Source organism: Mycena indigotica (assembly GCF_014461135.1).
Source record: "Mycena indigotica strain 171206Taipei chromosome Unknown Mind.scaff0001, whole genome shotgun sequence".
In the NCBI taxonomy this organism is placed as follows: Eukaryota; Fungi; Basidiomycota; class Agaricomycetes; order Agaricales; family Mycenaceae; genus Mycena; species Mycena indigotica.
Genome location: NW_023503000.1, coordinates 4,527,602 through 4,543,247, shown reverse-complemented (window position 1 = coordinate 4,543,247; position 15,646 = coordinate 4,527,602). Strand labels below are relative to the sequence as shown.

General features: G+C 52.1%; 2 protein-coding genes across 2 annotated transcripts; one reads left to right on the top strand and one right to left on the bottom strand.

The window, feature by feature from the left end:
• Positions 1–8,695: 8,695 nt before the first annotated feature.
• Positions 8,696–10,047, bottom strand: MIND_00126200 (uncharacterized protein; the record flags this gene model as incomplete). Its single annotated transcript, XM_037358195.1, has 5 exons — positions 8,696–9,037; positions 9,147–9,218; positions 9,265–9,755; positions 9,801–9,854; positions 9,906–10,047. 5 exons carry the CDS (start codon positions 10,045–10,047, stop codon positions 8,696–8,698), a joined length of 1,101 nt encoding a protein of 366 aa, XP_037226105.1.
• Positions 10,048–13,027: 2,980 nt separating this feature from the next.
• MIND_00126100 (MFS drug transporter) lies at positions 13,028–15,521 on the top strand (the record flags this gene model as incomplete). Its single annotated transcript, XM_037358194.1, has 15 exons — positions 13,028–13,308; positions 13,361–13,477; positions 13,528–13,605; positions 13,650–13,663; positions 13,728–13,795; positions 13,845–13,939; positions 13,986–14,064; positions 14,112–14,232; positions 14,282–14,336; positions 14,383–14,462; positions 14,510–14,562; positions 14,610–14,642; positions 14,696–14,828; positions 14,877–14,947; positions 15,000–15,521. The coding sequence occupies 15 exons, from the start codon at positions 13,028–13,030 to the stop codon at positions 15,519–15,521; spliced, it is 1,800 nt and encodes a 599-aa protein (XP_037226104.1).
• Between the last annotated feature and the right edge of the window lie 125 nt (positions 15,522–15,646).

Below are 15,646 nucleotides of genomic sequence, written 5' to 3'. Positions count from 1 at the left end.
GATGTTTTAAATGCGTCGAGTCACAATGCCTCGAGGCACTCAGTTACGTGTGAACGTGACATTCGTCACGTGCATGTGACGATCGCGACTTACCCACTTTCTCCGATGACCACCGTGCTCTGGGTAAGGATTGCCCAGTGGCACTGGTAATTCGTTGAATCATCATGCTAGAATATCGGTGAAAACCGGGTTCTCTTTGAGTTTCGCTTTCAAATGGCGCAAGTCGTCGACGCAGCCGAGAAGGCGGAGGACAAAGCCCACGCTTGGCGGGTTGCATGGCGCTGGATTAAGGTCTTCTTCGTGGAGCATACACCGAAGATGCTTGACCCCGTGGCCGAACTCCTTGGTCAACGCCACCAGGGAAGCCGAACGCCAAAAACAAACGGAATATGTTATGGCATGGGAGATGTTACTACTGATAAACGCAGACGACGATTGTGTCACCACACCAGACGCTACAGCTATATGGCTGAACATCTGCGAATGGCAGGAGTGTCTGATAAAGGAGGGGCACTATCTCCAACTGCAATCGAAACATTTTTCCAGTGAACTACCCGGGCCGAGCGCTGCCAATACTAACAACTCCGAACCTCTCGTTGGCTTGCGCTACGGAGGCTGACGAAATACAGGTAATAACCAGGAATGCTGTGCTTTCCTTGACGAAGATCTCTGCTGTGCTTACCTGGGCTCTTGAACACGCCTTTGGCCCGCTGTGTCGCTACCTCATCGAGGACATGTTGCTTGTGCAAAGGTTGTCGCATTCGACCACCTGGAATCTAACACCCAACCGTCGGGCTGACGTATTCTATCTCGCATTGAGGTCTCTGGAAGCGCTCGGTGCTTTCGACAAGAAGAACTTCAAAATGCAAATTTCGTCAATCGCATCGGAGCTCGACAAACGGCGCAGATTCTGATGCTCTCTCTGGATATAACGACAAAAGTCTGTGGCCTGAAGGACTCGCCCTTCCATTGGGCATTACCAGTCATGTCAGTGGATTCCCTCAACTTCCTCTACCGATTCTACAAGAGTGAGGAACTGAACGCCGCCTTGCACGTCGAGCTGAGGCGGAAGGGAGTATATGGGATGCTGATCGACTTATTGGCCACTCTCTTGACGATCGACGATTTCACGGAACTGACGGGAAACGCTGCACTGGGGCGATGGATAGTAATGTCAACCTGCTGTTGTGGTTAGCACAAGCGGAGGAGACCTATACGAAGGCGATCGTTCTAATGCTCACCAACTCAAAAAGAATTCGGCGCTGCCCGTCTTATTGGACTTCCTGCTTCACAAGGACTCCACTCAACACACCAAGCAACAGGTGATCGCCTTTTTGCACTCCGCACTGGGCCAGACCATGTGGAATCCACGAGTCTTGAAGGTTTTGCAGGCTACCAAAGGAAAAGAGACATTGGCCCGATACGTCAACGAAAGCAGCGACAGATCGTTGTCGGGGCTCAATAAACAATTTGAAGAAAGCACAAACCTGTGAGAGGTCCTTCAAGGGGTGGGGAGAGAGCTCGTGTCGCAGGGAATATGCCAAGGGGTAAGTTGTCATTTGAGCCTGGGTGTATAATCTGAGTCTTGATAGTGTGGCCATGTTGCCTCCAAAACGTCCTTCCAGACTTGCTCGGCATGCAAGGAGGTGTATTACTGTAACCAGTAGTGTCAGAGGAACAATCGAGCGTCCCACAGGATGTGCTGCAGTAACCTCGCGGTTTCGCTCTGGCGTGAGCTTTTCTTTGTTCCAATCATCAATTGACCTGAGCTGACTGGATGGCAGGTGTCCAACATGAGAGCATCGATAGCGCAACACAGAAGTTCATTCGTCGGACGATCACCAGGTCCTTTCGTACTGGCTTCCAGTCGATTAAGAGGCTGGCCTTGGTAGCGTTGGACGAGTCGGAGTACCTATCGGTGGTTTATCGCTATGATTGCGTGCCAATGAGGTATGATTGCATTCGCTCCACGAAACTGCCGGAGGTGCCTGGCATGGAGATGTGGGGGGGCGACGTGAATTTGATGAACATCGTTGACCTCGTCGAGGGCAAACTCGCCGTCGATGCGGTAATCCTGCCAGTCTCGAAGACGAAAACGGTGACTTGGACTGTCATTCGTAGGTGCACAGAGCGAATGGATCGTGCTTGGTGGTCTGGCGACATCCCGAATGGTTTGATGTACGTGTAGGGCTGAAATGTATGTACCATATATCAATCAAATCTTCCGCTGACAGTGACAGACTGCGCCAAGACTCCGCGTTGCTACGTGGCCTGATTTTTACACTGTCTGGGCGTCTGCATCGACCACAGTCTTACCCCTTCCCCCCTGCTTCTGACTTTTTCCATCTGCCCGCTCATCTCTCTACCGCTCCCGCAAGGAATCTGCTGCCCAGCCCCGTTCCGCACCGTCTCCCTCCCCTTCACCTTCCTTATACATATGTGTGTGTGTGTGTGGGTGTCGGAGTAGCTAAGTATGTGCGCATAAATAGAGAACAAATACAATATATGAGTTACATCGAGCGATCCAGCGTAGGGCTGGGCTGGAATTTACCCAAAATTTACCCAGGATTGATTTGGCCCTGAAAGTGACTAGACGGCGAGTATCGGCACGAGAGGATCAATCAACCTGGGTGAGCAGGGTCGGCAGAGGTAGAGTTGAAAATGCAGTGGCTTTGCCAGGGGGGTGGTGGAGCCAGGTGTTTTGCAATCTGATGTTCTGGCAACTGCCAGCAGTGATTGAATCAGGTTACAGCCACGGGTGATGCGGAGACTCCGGCAACCTTAACGGGATCCATTTCGACGTGGTTGTGAGAGATGATAACCCCCAGGTACTCGATTGACGATTTCTCGAAGTCGCACTTCTCCTTGCGAAGGTACAGCTTGTGCATTCGGAGTCGCCGAAGGACTTCGGGACGATCTCGCGGTGCTTACGGAGGTCCGAATGCGCGATAAGGATATCGTCGAGGTAGATCATGACGTCTCCTGAGAGAATGAGATCCTGGAAAATGTCATTCATCATCGTTTGGAAAGTCGCGGGGAGTTCGTCAGGCCAAAATACATCACCAAAGGTTCGAACAACCCTCGATTGGTCCGAAAGGCCGCCTTCCACTCGTCTCCTTCTTTAATCCGGACGTTATTAAAGCCCCAGCGAACGTCGAGTTTGGTGAAGTAACGGGCGCCCTTAAGCCTGTTGATAAGGTCATTAATCAACGGGAGGGGTACCGGTTCTTAATCGTCATCGCGTTGAGGGCGCGGTAGTCCTGGACAAACCGAAGTCCTCCGTCCTTTTTCTTAACGAAGAAGACGGGGGAAGCCATCGGAGATTTCGAAGGGCGGATACGGCCTGTGGCAAGTCCCTCCTCGATGAACTCGTCAAGTTCGCTGTTCAAGGGGGAGATCGGATACACCTTGCAATTAGCGGGCTTCGCGTCGGGAACGAGTTCGATAGCGTGGTCCCAAGCCCTCCGCTCTGGTAACGTGTCGAAGGACTCCTTGTCAAAGACGTCTTGGAACTCCTTGGCCCAGTCCGGAATTTCCGAAGGCGGGGGGGCCGAGTTACGGGCGAAGGCCTCTGCAAGGTGTTGGGACACGGTGCTCCCAGCGCGAATCTCCTTGATTGGGCGAAAGGAGGTGTAGAAGATGCGGTTGCCGTCTTCAAGATGCTCGTCGTCGTCGAGGTCTGGCGAGGGACTCGGAGGGTCCGAAGTAGCTACGAGTTCGTCGTCAGCATCGTCTGGACCGGCAATATCGATAGCGCAAACGGTGGGGAAGGCGCCCGAGAGCAAACGTGATTTGAGGAGTCGGAGGCGCCGAACCTCAGCGCGCTCAGTCCGTTCCTCGTCGCGGCAAGTGGAGCAGCTTCGGGGGCATTGACTCATTTTCACCTCTTTCGTTTCCCAGTTGATCTCGGGGTTGTGTTTCTTGAGCCAGGAGTATCCGAGTATCAAGTCCTGTTTCCCAAGGTGGGTTACAGCCAGCTGAACGCGTTCGGAGTGTCCGTTGTACCGTAGAACGGGTCCGCTGACTGGAAGAGACCCAGCATCATTGGGAGTACCGTCGACATTGTAGACCGGTATGGGTACTGAGAGATTTCGGACTGGCACGTTGTTTCGGTTGACGTATTCTGTGTCGATAAAGTCCGAAGTGGCTCCGCAGTCGACCAGACCTGAGAGGGTGAGAGGGAGAGCTTGAGCGCGTTCGCAGTGGACTCAAGTTCGAGAGGAAGGTGGAGCGAGTTAACCCCAGGAGCGGCAGAGATGGTATAGCTGCCAGGTAACTTTTTCTCCCAGGCAAGTCGGCGAATCCGAACGGGGGCTTCGGAGGGGGCAGGGGGTGCGTCTTTTGTTTCAGGCTCGTTGTAAGGCAAGGGAGTTGATTCATCATACAAACAAGTGAAACGATTTATGGACGCGAACGAGGGCACACCAGTCACTCGTCAGGGGGACAAAATCCTCTGCCGGAGCCTCCGAATGCGCCTCTGCTAAGGCCGCGGTGTCGGACAACCGCGCAAGTAGCTCTCCCAGCATCTCATCGCCAAGTTGCTGGATCACCTCGTCGAGGATGTCCATATGGCGAACATCGGGGGGAGCGGACAGTCCCGAGCCAAGTGATTGGGGTCGCCGATCTGAAGCAGGCTCGACGAGGGGCGCCCCGAGCCCTAGTACGATCCAACTCCATAGGGACGGGAGCCGGAGGTACCGGGACGGGGGCGCGGGCCGCGGTGGCGCAGGTGCGGCCACCGGGCGGATGGGGAACGGAGTTGCCGAACGAGTGATGGGGAAGGCGCCGCGCGGAGCTCCCGGCGGTCCGCGGGGTAGCCGTTCCCTTAATGAGCTTCGCTCGCACCAGGGCTTCATATTGTCGGAAAGCCCGAGTGCGCCAGCCCAGATAGTCACGGAGGTCTGGGGGGTCGTTCGAAGACGTGATGCCGTTGTTGATCAGGGGGTCAAGTCCGTGGCGGTACTTGGTCACCTTAACCAACGCGTCTTCGAATCCGGCGAGGTCCATTAGGTCCTCGAAGTCGTCGGTGTATCCGTAGACATCCCGCGTTCCCATGTGATAACCCGCGCTCTCCAACTTGGCAAGCGCAAGGTCCTGCTCGTTCTCCTCAACGAACCGAAGGCGAAACTCGGAGAGGAATAGGTTCCACCGAGGGAAGGGGAAGGGGGTTTTGCTCCCATGACGCTCTGCCCACTGCTGAGCAGGTCCCTCCGCCATATAGGACATGGCGTAGCGGACGGCCTTTTTCTTCGCTCGGCTCTCCGTTGACCACGAAGGCCTCCGGGGCAAGCCGAGCGTAAGTCTTGACCGTATAGGAAGGCGCGGCCGCGTTTGCGATCCCCGTTAAACGCAAAGCGGAGGGTTTGGTCGTAAGACCAGTTTTGAGGCGACAGTAATATCACCAAATAACGCATCCGCGTCGGGGCATTCGGAGATGCCGGGCGGTTCGGGAGCTGCCGAAGGTGGTGCGGCAGCGAAGCCTGGGAAGCAAGGTGGGTGAGGATATTGGTGAGGTTGTCTAGTTTCGCCTCAAGTGCGTCCATGCGTCGTCAGCGTCCGGAGCAGCTCCGGTGGACATAGCGGGCGTAAAGACGACAAGAGCAGAGGAGGAGGGGTCAAGTGGCAGGGGCGGTGACGAGGGGGGTACGGACTCGTACTCCGAGCCTGAATCAGCGCCAAACCTGGCAATCTTGACCGGTTAATCCCGTAGAGAGTTTCTTCTGCTGTAAGGGCAACCCTGGAGACTCCGACGAAAGCCTAGCAGGGGAGGATCCAAAGCGTGAATAAAAGCTACGGGAAATACACGGAGGGACCGACCTAGCAGGGGAGGATCCAAAGAGAAGAAACTCTAAGGGTCCGCCTGCTAGGGCGCCAACTATATACTGGTCGTCCGTAACTGCCGACGTAGAGCGCAGAAGGCCTGAGCGGCGTCGCAGGCTCTGTCCCAAGGTGATCGTTGGGAGGGTCTTGACGGATCGGTGATTGTGCGGGCGAAGGAGGCCGTGGACGATGGTCGGGGTGGGTCGGAGCGTCCGAGGGGGCGCCGGTCGGATGCGCCTCGGATGCGTTCGGAGGGTCCGAAGGAGGCCGAAGCGGGGGTTCCCCTGACAATCGTCCAGAAGAGAGTCGCCATCGTTGACACCAATGACATGCTCGGGAAGCTTTTGTGTTGCGAGAAATGTATGGAGCCAGTCACGAATACGACGGGCATGGTGGGTGGCATGGCCTTGGGAGTGCGCGATGAGAGTTGATGCTTGACGCCAAGTATAATTGAAGCTGGGGTCGAGGTAGATGTTCAGCGTGCCTTGCATGGCAGCGAGTCGAGTGCGGAAGACGATATCGTGCTTTTTGTTTTTGCTTATGAGCTCAAGCTGCTCTGCTGCACGTCGAAGGACTGGGAAGTCTTGATAATGCAGCCGATTGAGTGCTCGGTCCGCTGCTGTCTCTGGGGAGAGGTCGGTAGGTGAACGACCATCAGAAATGGCCTCGAGCATTCCTCGAAGATGTACATGGGCCAGGTTAACAGGGTCCATGCACTTTTCTTCGATGGAGTTGTTGCTGGGGGGATGGGGATGGGGAGATGCCAGTGGGGAGCTTGACAGAACGACAGAAGGAGTGGGCGGAGGAATCTACTTCGAATCAGCCAATGTGGAATGGAATGACCACAACGCACCTCTTGAATTTCATCCTCTGTTTGCATCTCATCCAATTCCGGCTCGTCCACGTCCATTGCTGACTGGGTCTGACCCGCGCTGTCTGTTGCTTCCACCGTTGTTGCTGTTTCCATCGTTTCCCGTGTCTTCGGCTGGCGCATCATGAACGCGAATGCGTTGCCAAAGCTTTTGAGCTCTGCAACTTGGCTTTTCCGCTGGGATTCCATCTTGGCATGGCGCTGCTGTCTCCGAACCGAGTCCTTTGTGTATATTGTTGGCCGCTTGCGTCCCAGAGAGTTGACGCGCGTCTTCTTGTGCTCAGCAACAGCCCTCCTCTATGCGGCTCTCTGTGCCTCCACCATATGAAACTGTGCCAACTCCTCCTCCGTTGCTCCCACATCTTCAGCCACGGTGACCAGCACTTCGTCGTCGTCCCCGACTCCCGTGATCGCGTCGTCGTCCGCAAAAGGCAGCTCTTCTCCAAGGTCAAGCTCCCACGTGCTGACCGGCTTCTGAAGTCGTTCTTCCCAACTGTCAGCTGTCTGGTCACCGTGAGTGCAATCGCGAGATGTTGATGAGGTCTTGGACCGAGCAGATGTGCCATTGGCACGAGAAGCGCGCTTCTGTTTGGTAGATTTTGGCATGCTGCGACGCGTCGGAAGCCTGTCACAGCGGTGACAATACGTGACAATACGTAACCGGATGTCGCATTCCGGTCCGGGCCGGCGACAAAATTTTGGTCGATGAAAAATAAAATGAATGAAGGCATGGTAAATTTGAGACCTAGCATTTGTTGCATGTTACTTTAGCTCTCTATTCCACATGTTTCCAACTTTCCAGCCCATTTGTTGCCACCACTATAAGGGCGCATCATCGGTGATCCAATCAGCTTAGTCAACGTGCGGGGTTCCCACGCCCTCTACCTTACGGCAGTAGTGACCATATACGGCCAAACGGGAGTTGCGCCAATATGGTTCGGGCCGTTCGGCAGTGGGCTGTGATCACATTATATAAGTGCAGACGTAGCCATATATGGTATCACACTCAGTTACAGGAGGAAGCTGCGAGCCACTAAGGGTCTGCAAAACCTTCCAGAGTTGAGACCCAGTTGATGTTAGACATGGGGAGGGTAATACTGGTCAATTTCCCAATATGGTAATTGTCAATTGTCATTGGTCAGATATTTAGTCAGAACTGACAATTGACATAACAAATAGTTATTTTCCCCAAAACCTAATTGTCACCGGACCCTATGATGGGCGAAAGTAAATGTTTTCCGAGTCGACGCGTTACACTTCGTGTCACGGTCCCATGATCATTTGGTCTGCAGCGAAGCTAAAAGACAGACAAATGTTTCGTTTCTAGTAACTAGTACATACTTACTTTCAACTCTAGAGCTTCTGACTAGCCACCTAATCCATTAAAACGACACCCAGTCAATGGGGGCCTTTCCATAACTCGGATTAATATTGTGTGTTACTCTCACTTTTAGCGGTACCACGACTAGACTTAAGTAGTTGAGAAATACAATTTGGGAGTTTTGCGCTTCCCATAACGCACTTACTCCAAATGTAACTGTTAAAGTAACTGACTTGTAACTGACTGTGTTTTGGCAGGTCACTCGGACGCAGTTTTCCTCGGTTTTCCCTCCCATGTATCCCACCACACCGTGACGTTGCCCAGCGGCTTGATGGGTGGAACTTAGGGTCATAGCAAGCAAATGGTGTTGGAAGGAGGGTCGCGGCTGTTGGCGGTGTTGGCATGGCGGTGGACCTTGGTCGTCCTTTCTGGCGCAACAGTCAGCCAAAGATAGCCAAATATGCATTTGTAGAGAACACTACAAATCTAAGGAAGGGTAGGACCCCCTCCTCAGATTGAAGAAAAGTAAGAGAGTGTATGGCGTTCTCTTCGGGGCCTCACGCAGATCCGGCTTCTGCCCGGCATCATGTTCTGATCAAAGTAAAAGCACATCTGAGGTTGTGGAAAGGTATCCGATTGACAATTACTGCCAGTTCAAGGTCATCCTGCTACTCATACAAACGTTAGAGCGGGGTAAAATTGAATGTCCTGGTCTTACCATGCGTCTCGTCTGCCATTCTGAAGCGGACTTCCCCATCGACCATGCAAGAAGGACTGGGGAGAGCGCCGTTCCAAAACTCCCTGGCCTCAATAACCGTCGGCTTTTTCTCCTTCTTGACACGTGGTATAGCGACCAGCGAGTTGTCGGCACAGCGAACGAGCAGTGCTCGCAGCGGTTTGGCAAATGACACAGAGCCTGGAACCGAGGAGGGAACGGAGTAGTGGGCGGGCAGAGGAGACGGTGGTAGAAACGGATCATGAAGTTGTAAACGAATGCCGTTTTGTAGCCAGGTCGTCAATACACGCTGAATAAGGAGTCAGCAGAGTCTAGGGATTTATTTAGATACGTGCTTGGTGTCCAATGGCTCGATGTAATGTGACGATGCGCTGGGCAGACATGTTGCCGAAATCCACTATAGCATCAGCGGTCGTGATAGCGCTGGCGTGTTTTGTCGATGTCTCTGGCGGTTGAGGGGTTGATATGGCCTGGGTGTTGTTGAGTGAAGAGGGGGAGATAGCCGCAAGCACGCACCGTTCCTCGCTTCATATCCCGCAAAACATCAACCAATAATTTTCCTCCGACCTCTGCTAGCTCGTCACGAAGGGAGATGAAAGTAGCGCTGGGAAGAACTGGCTTAGAGGTATCAGATACGATATTTGGGGGAAGAGACAACAATACCAGACTTGCAGTCCTCCAAACTGGTCCCTTGTCCACACCCCGCTTCAGCATTCGGACGACCGACACTCCAGTCTCGGCAACTCCGTCAAGGATAGCGTGTTGTATCGGGGCTGGGCCACGATACGCGGGCAGAACCGACCCGTGCACATTGAGTCGGTGGTCTGGCGCGAAACGGTCAAGTTGGGAGGGGGTGAGGATACGGCCAAACGACGCAGTTATGAGAAGGTGGTTTGGCAGACGATCAAGGAATGGTGAAGGAGGTTCCCAATGCTTGAAATCGGGTTTTTCCTCGGGGATGAAGGTCACTGGGATGTTGGCGGACTCTGCAAGAGTACGAAGTGGTGCTAACCAATGTTTGGCGGGAGGTATTACAATAGGATAGCACTCACATCTCCCAACGCGTGTATCTGGGTGAGTAGCGACGGTTATTGAGTCCCAGACATCTAGATATCGAAGTCAGGAAACGGCAAACGTTTGAGCGAGGTGGTGGTTACCTGGTGAAGCGTGAAGACGCGCAAATATGGCGCAAGAGAACTCATCTCTTCCGAGGAATAGAATTTTAAAGGGATTCAAGTGGTAGGCGCGAGAGAAACTACGTGGACATTGGTGCCAAACGCGTAGACAAGAATGCAGCATAAAATCTCTGTCACGTCGGTCACATCATTCGAATTGATCACATCATTTGAATTGATTACAAGGTGATTGCAAGGTGTACATTAGGGTTAGGGTTAGACTAGTTAACGAACATAAAAAAATGAATCCCCTGACGACACAAGCCAGTAGTGCAGCGGCAAGGTCATCGCGCCGACCTGTTGCAAGCAGAGCAGGACGACTGGGGCGGCAAAAATTAGATAACCAATAATAGCCACGGTGTGGCCATAAAAGTGGTTAAACTTTTAAGAACAGATACTACACTTGATCTAAGCCAAAAGGCCAGAGTGGTAAAGATTCAGAATGGCAGACAGTTGCTTTTGAATTAGCCAACAGCGCACGGACCACGTCCTGTCACGTGCATTGATTCCTATCAATAACATCAAATCTTAGTTGTTGTCTCTCTCAACTTCGATGGCTTCAATACCTATCGAGCTGTGGGACGAAGTGGCATCCCTTCTGGACGACGACCCATCCAGTCTGCGCTCTTTGGCCTTGACTGGGCCCCGCTTCATTGCCCCAGCACAGCGGCGGCTCTTTGCAAGAATACGCATCGTTTATCGCAGACGGAATGCCACCAAGTCCTCCGATATCACCATCTCCCGATTCGAAGACATTCTTTCCTTCTCTCCGCATCTCGCAACTTACGTCCAGACCCTTACTATCGCATTCTCTGATTCGAACTTCCAGAGCCGTCGCGAACACTCTGCTATGGTTTCACTCCTTCCAAGTTTCCAAAGGGTCGAGCAGTTCTGTCTCAGCGGCATGGATCAAATTCACGGACTGGTTTTTCCCACAGCAGCCGGTCTCCCGGGCTATGTCGTGACAGCGCTCAGACAATTCCTTTGCAATACGCCAACACTCCGCCAATGTAAGCTCCATTACATGACGGAGACCCCGACGTCAATACTTGTCCCGCTCCTCAGCGTCCCTTCTGTCGCCTTCGATTGGGTTTCCTCGTCCGCCCAGTCTGAGTCTTTGGATTCTAGCTTGGCCTGGGCGTCCACACTGCCCATAAACCCTCGCTTACACACACTCGATATGAGCGGCGGTGGGGAAAGCCTCGCTGCATTTGTGAATATTTTGGTCAGTAGTGAAGGAAGAAAGCACTCACGACGAATCCGCAACTTGACCTTGGAAGCTGGGTCAAACCCCAATTACGCTCAACTACTTCTCGTGTGTAGCGAGGACTTACAGCGACTACAGCTGGGCATCCCGAAAGATTGTTCGTCTCATTTGCTCCAAGATCCCCTATACTGATATGTTGGATCGTTAGCCTTTGTAGCGACAATCTCGCCGCTTCCTCTTCTGTCGGTGCTTGAGCTGAAACTACCCGTCGATTCTCATGGCCATTTTTCTCCGAAGCTACGAGCGCACATAGCCACCATCGTTCCCGTCACACCGCGTCTCGAAACACTCAAACTGCTGTTCCAAGTGTTTTCTCCATACCTTGAAAAGTTTTGGCAGAGAAATGGGGGAGATGTGGTCGCATGGGCACCGTTCGGGCTGGACTTTCCTGAGAGATGCCCCTCGTCTCTTCTTAGTCACCTCAAATGTGTCGATTGCATCCTGACCATCACTGGAAGCGAACGATCACAGCGTGCTTCGAGCCATTCAACCAAATTTTCGGACCTTATGCAAGGATATATGCCTGGAATCGCTTTGGCGCCAAACCACCTCAAATTCACCTGTTCAGTTCGCTCTGACTGAGACTCCCACTATTATTGTCTATCCCTCGTGCTAGCAACTTCTTGATACGTTTACGACGTTGTAGTAGAGTAAGTACTTATCTGATGGACTCTATTGCCGCTCTGAACAAAATTCCCAGCAACAACGTTCGCACATGTTTGCAACTGCGAATGTCGGCGGCGTTCATCACTCTTCAATGGACTTGTTTCAATCTGCTACGCAACAACCATAGTAACCTTCCTCTGCCATGATTTTCGAGACCCGCGCTCTTTTGACTTCGCGCCAATCTCGGTCTGAATATATACGTCATTATTCAGTCCAGTCGACCTATAAAATCATACACTCCCCAAACCTCACAAGACTTTTCCGCGCGATTGAATCCCCGCATCTCGGCAGATGTTCAGCATTTTGGCGTTGTTCGCCATACTCCAGCTGGGTAACTACTCTCATATATATCTATTCGCACTTCTTCTGCTGAATCTTATTCTTCTTGTAGCAACGGCACAGACCCTCAAAATCGTTACTCCCATTCCAACGGGCGATGTACGCGCCATTGTGGGCCAAACAGTCTCGGTTTCTGCATTAGGTGTCGGCGCGGATGGAAAAACGACTTACCTTGAAGTTGGCGCCGAAACGCTTGCTCTCGAGGTTTCAGGCGGCGTTACGAAGACATTGTTGACGGGTGAAATACCTTTTACTGGTGCGTGGATTCATTTGGATCAGAAAGCCTTCCTAATCTCGTCGACCAGCCACTTTCGTTGAAGATGCATCCAACTTTATAATTGGGACAACAGACAGTGGATTGTACGAGTCTTGTTCGTTTGGCGCGGACGGGACTGGCGCATGTGTGAATCAATTTGTTTCAGTTGGTGCATCAACGACATCCACCCTGACGAGCACTTTCACCGGTCCTGTCGTGCCCTGGTATACCATTAACGCAGCGGCCGTGACAAAACCGGAAACCGCCGCCTCCAAGCCCATTGGTAGTTTAGCAAGTTCAGGATCGTTGATGCCATCTCCTTCGCAGAGCACCTCGTCGAACAATGCTTTATTTAATCCTATCCCATCCCGTTGGACTTTTGCAGCAATTTCCCTTTCGTTCTATGTTTGTCTCTAGCTAAGAATATATTTTCTCTTCCGATATTACCGAGATCAAATTTCGCGTGACCACTTTTCTTGGAGTCTACACCAACCTTCTCGGTCCTTTCGCCCGATCTCCAATGACCAAAAACTACAGAAGCCCTGGAGAGCCGGAACCACGCTACTCCTGCTCCTCATGTCTGTACCACCAACCATACCAGGCACTGGTGCCACCACGCCCAGCGGTCGTCGTCCCGAAGTTGAGCTCACTGACCAAACGAATCGACTACCCTTCAAGAAGCTGCTGCCCATATTCCTCGGGCTAGCCCTTTGTGTAGTCGTTTCCACACTCGACTCGGTCATCGTCGCCACAGCTTTACCGACAATATCCTCGGCATTCAACGCGGGCTCTGTCGTCTCATGGGTCCCATCAGCGTATCTGTTAACTTCGACATGTTTCCAGCCGCTCTACGGAAGGTGCGCGTCTTTTCCAACACTATACCCTGCTGGCTCAAGTAACTATAAACAGATTTTCTGATATATTCGGCCGTAAAAGCGCGCTTTCGCTCGCTATGGCGCTCTTCATGTTCGGCAACCTCATTGCAGGCTTTTCCAAGACTATAATCCAGATGATCATCTTCCGAGGGTACGTGGATTCTTGTCTGATTTTCCGCTCAGTACTCACCGACCATTCAGAATCGCTGGGGCTGGTGGTGGTGGTCTCGTCAGTATGATGCAGATTGTAGTTTCAGACATTGTCAGTCTTCGCGAAAGGTGAGCAACCTGAGGCCCATTTGTCACATGCTAATAAATCACAGAGGGAAGTACCAGGGTATTATTGGGGGGAGGTAAGCTCATGCCTCAGAAGGTGACATGAATTCATCTAACTTATTCAGTGGTCGCTATTGGCTATGCAATCGGACCAGTAATCGGAGGAGCACTTGCACAGAGTGTCGGTTGGAAAGTGCGTGCCCATTGTACTTTTATGTGCTCTGGCTTATCGCTTACCACAGTGGTGCTTCTGGGTTACTATTCCCGTGTCGTTTGTCGCAACTTGTGTGGTTGTGTTCATACTCCCTCTTAAGCCAGTACATGGGGAGATATGGTCGTATGTCGACCATCAGGTGTGATTTTTGAGTGCTGAGCCAAGCCAGAAAACTCCGTGCTATCGACTATTTCGGGACATTCCTCACTCTTATTGGCTGCACTCTGCTTATCCTGCCTCTTATTTGGGTGCGTGACCAGACTCATTCAGAGCCACATATCTGAACTTCTGATAGGGAGGTGTTGTTTTCCCTTGGAAGTCTTCTATTGTCCTTGCACCACTCATGTCCGGCTTCGTTGTGGTTGCGATCTTCTGTTTCTGGGAGTGGAAAGGCGCAAGGCTGCCGATCGTGCCGAGTCAGTTATCCTCTGTCCAAGCGCTTTCCCAGAAGTTGATGATGTTCAGTGTATATTTTCAAACATTCAACAGTAACTGGCGTTTTCATCGCCATGTTTGTCAAGTACCTGGCTTTCCTTTTTCCGCTATGATGACTTATCGCACGCAAGTGGCTTTGTGTTTTTCTCGACATTGTACTATCTGCCGCAGTTTTTCCAAGTCGCCCTCGGTTACAATCCTCTGCATGCTGGTGTGTGTCAAGAAACTCGTTACTTCCTTCGACCTCATCAACCACAGGTCTTTTCCTCGTGCCTCTTTTAGTCACACAAATAATAGCAAGTTGGTGTGCGGTTCGTTATCTTGTATGCGTTTTCGACTGCATGATCAACTGTTTCAGGGTATGATGGTCAGTAGAACGGGCCGTTATCGGGTAGATCACTCTTTGACCTGTCGCTCAATCTTTTTCTTACCAACATTTTGAAGGCCATCATTAATGTCGGCTTTGGTGTTTGGTCCGTTGCTTGTGGGTTGATCTCTACTGTTCGACCTGGATCTCCAAAGGCAGTTCTTGTCATATATATGATGCTGGCTGGGCTTGGGGCGGGAGGGACGATGCGTGAGTCTAGTGTTCAGACTTGAAATAAAATGCTCATATATTCTCAAGAAACAACGACGGTTGCTGTCCAAGCCAGCGTTTCTCGGCGAGATATGTCGGTTGTTACTGCGATGCGGAACGTGCGTTCAATTATGGGCTTATTCTGGTCTTGGTCTTGATCCTAAACTACAGTTCATCCGACTTCTTGGGGGCACTCTTTCGCTCGCCGTTGCCTCTACGCTCGTAAACAACAAACTCCGCGCCTCTCTTGCGTCATTTTCCATCCCATCTTCGACCATCACACAGGTCATCGACGACCCTGCTCTCTTGCACATGCCTAACACCATTAACATATCTGAATCTACCGCGCATTCGGTCCTTTACGACGGTTATACGAAGGGCTTTAGCGCGCTTTTTGAGATGGACGCGGCGTTTACCGTCTTCGCGACCGCTGTTAGCGTGTTACTCATTAAGCACAAAGAGCTGACGAGGGGTGATGATGAAGCTCTTCGGCAGCAGGCCATACAAGAAGCCTTGGAGCAGAAGATGGCAAAGAAGGCAGGGAGGAGCGGGACTGCAACCCCGATGCCAAGGGAGTTAGAGAGCGGTATGGCGACCCCTGCGCCGGAAGCCACACTTGTTGGCCACGAGAGATCTGGGGAGAGCATAGAAATGGCCCATGTCAACAAACGCTTGAATGAAGCGAGCGGTTAGGATGAATTAGACTGCACTTCGACTTTAGATACTAGACAGATATTGGAAGTTTGAGCCAATTTTTGTACACCAGTGTCACCACCGAGTCAGGTTGGTGATGTCGTCATCCATCTTGACAGCAACGT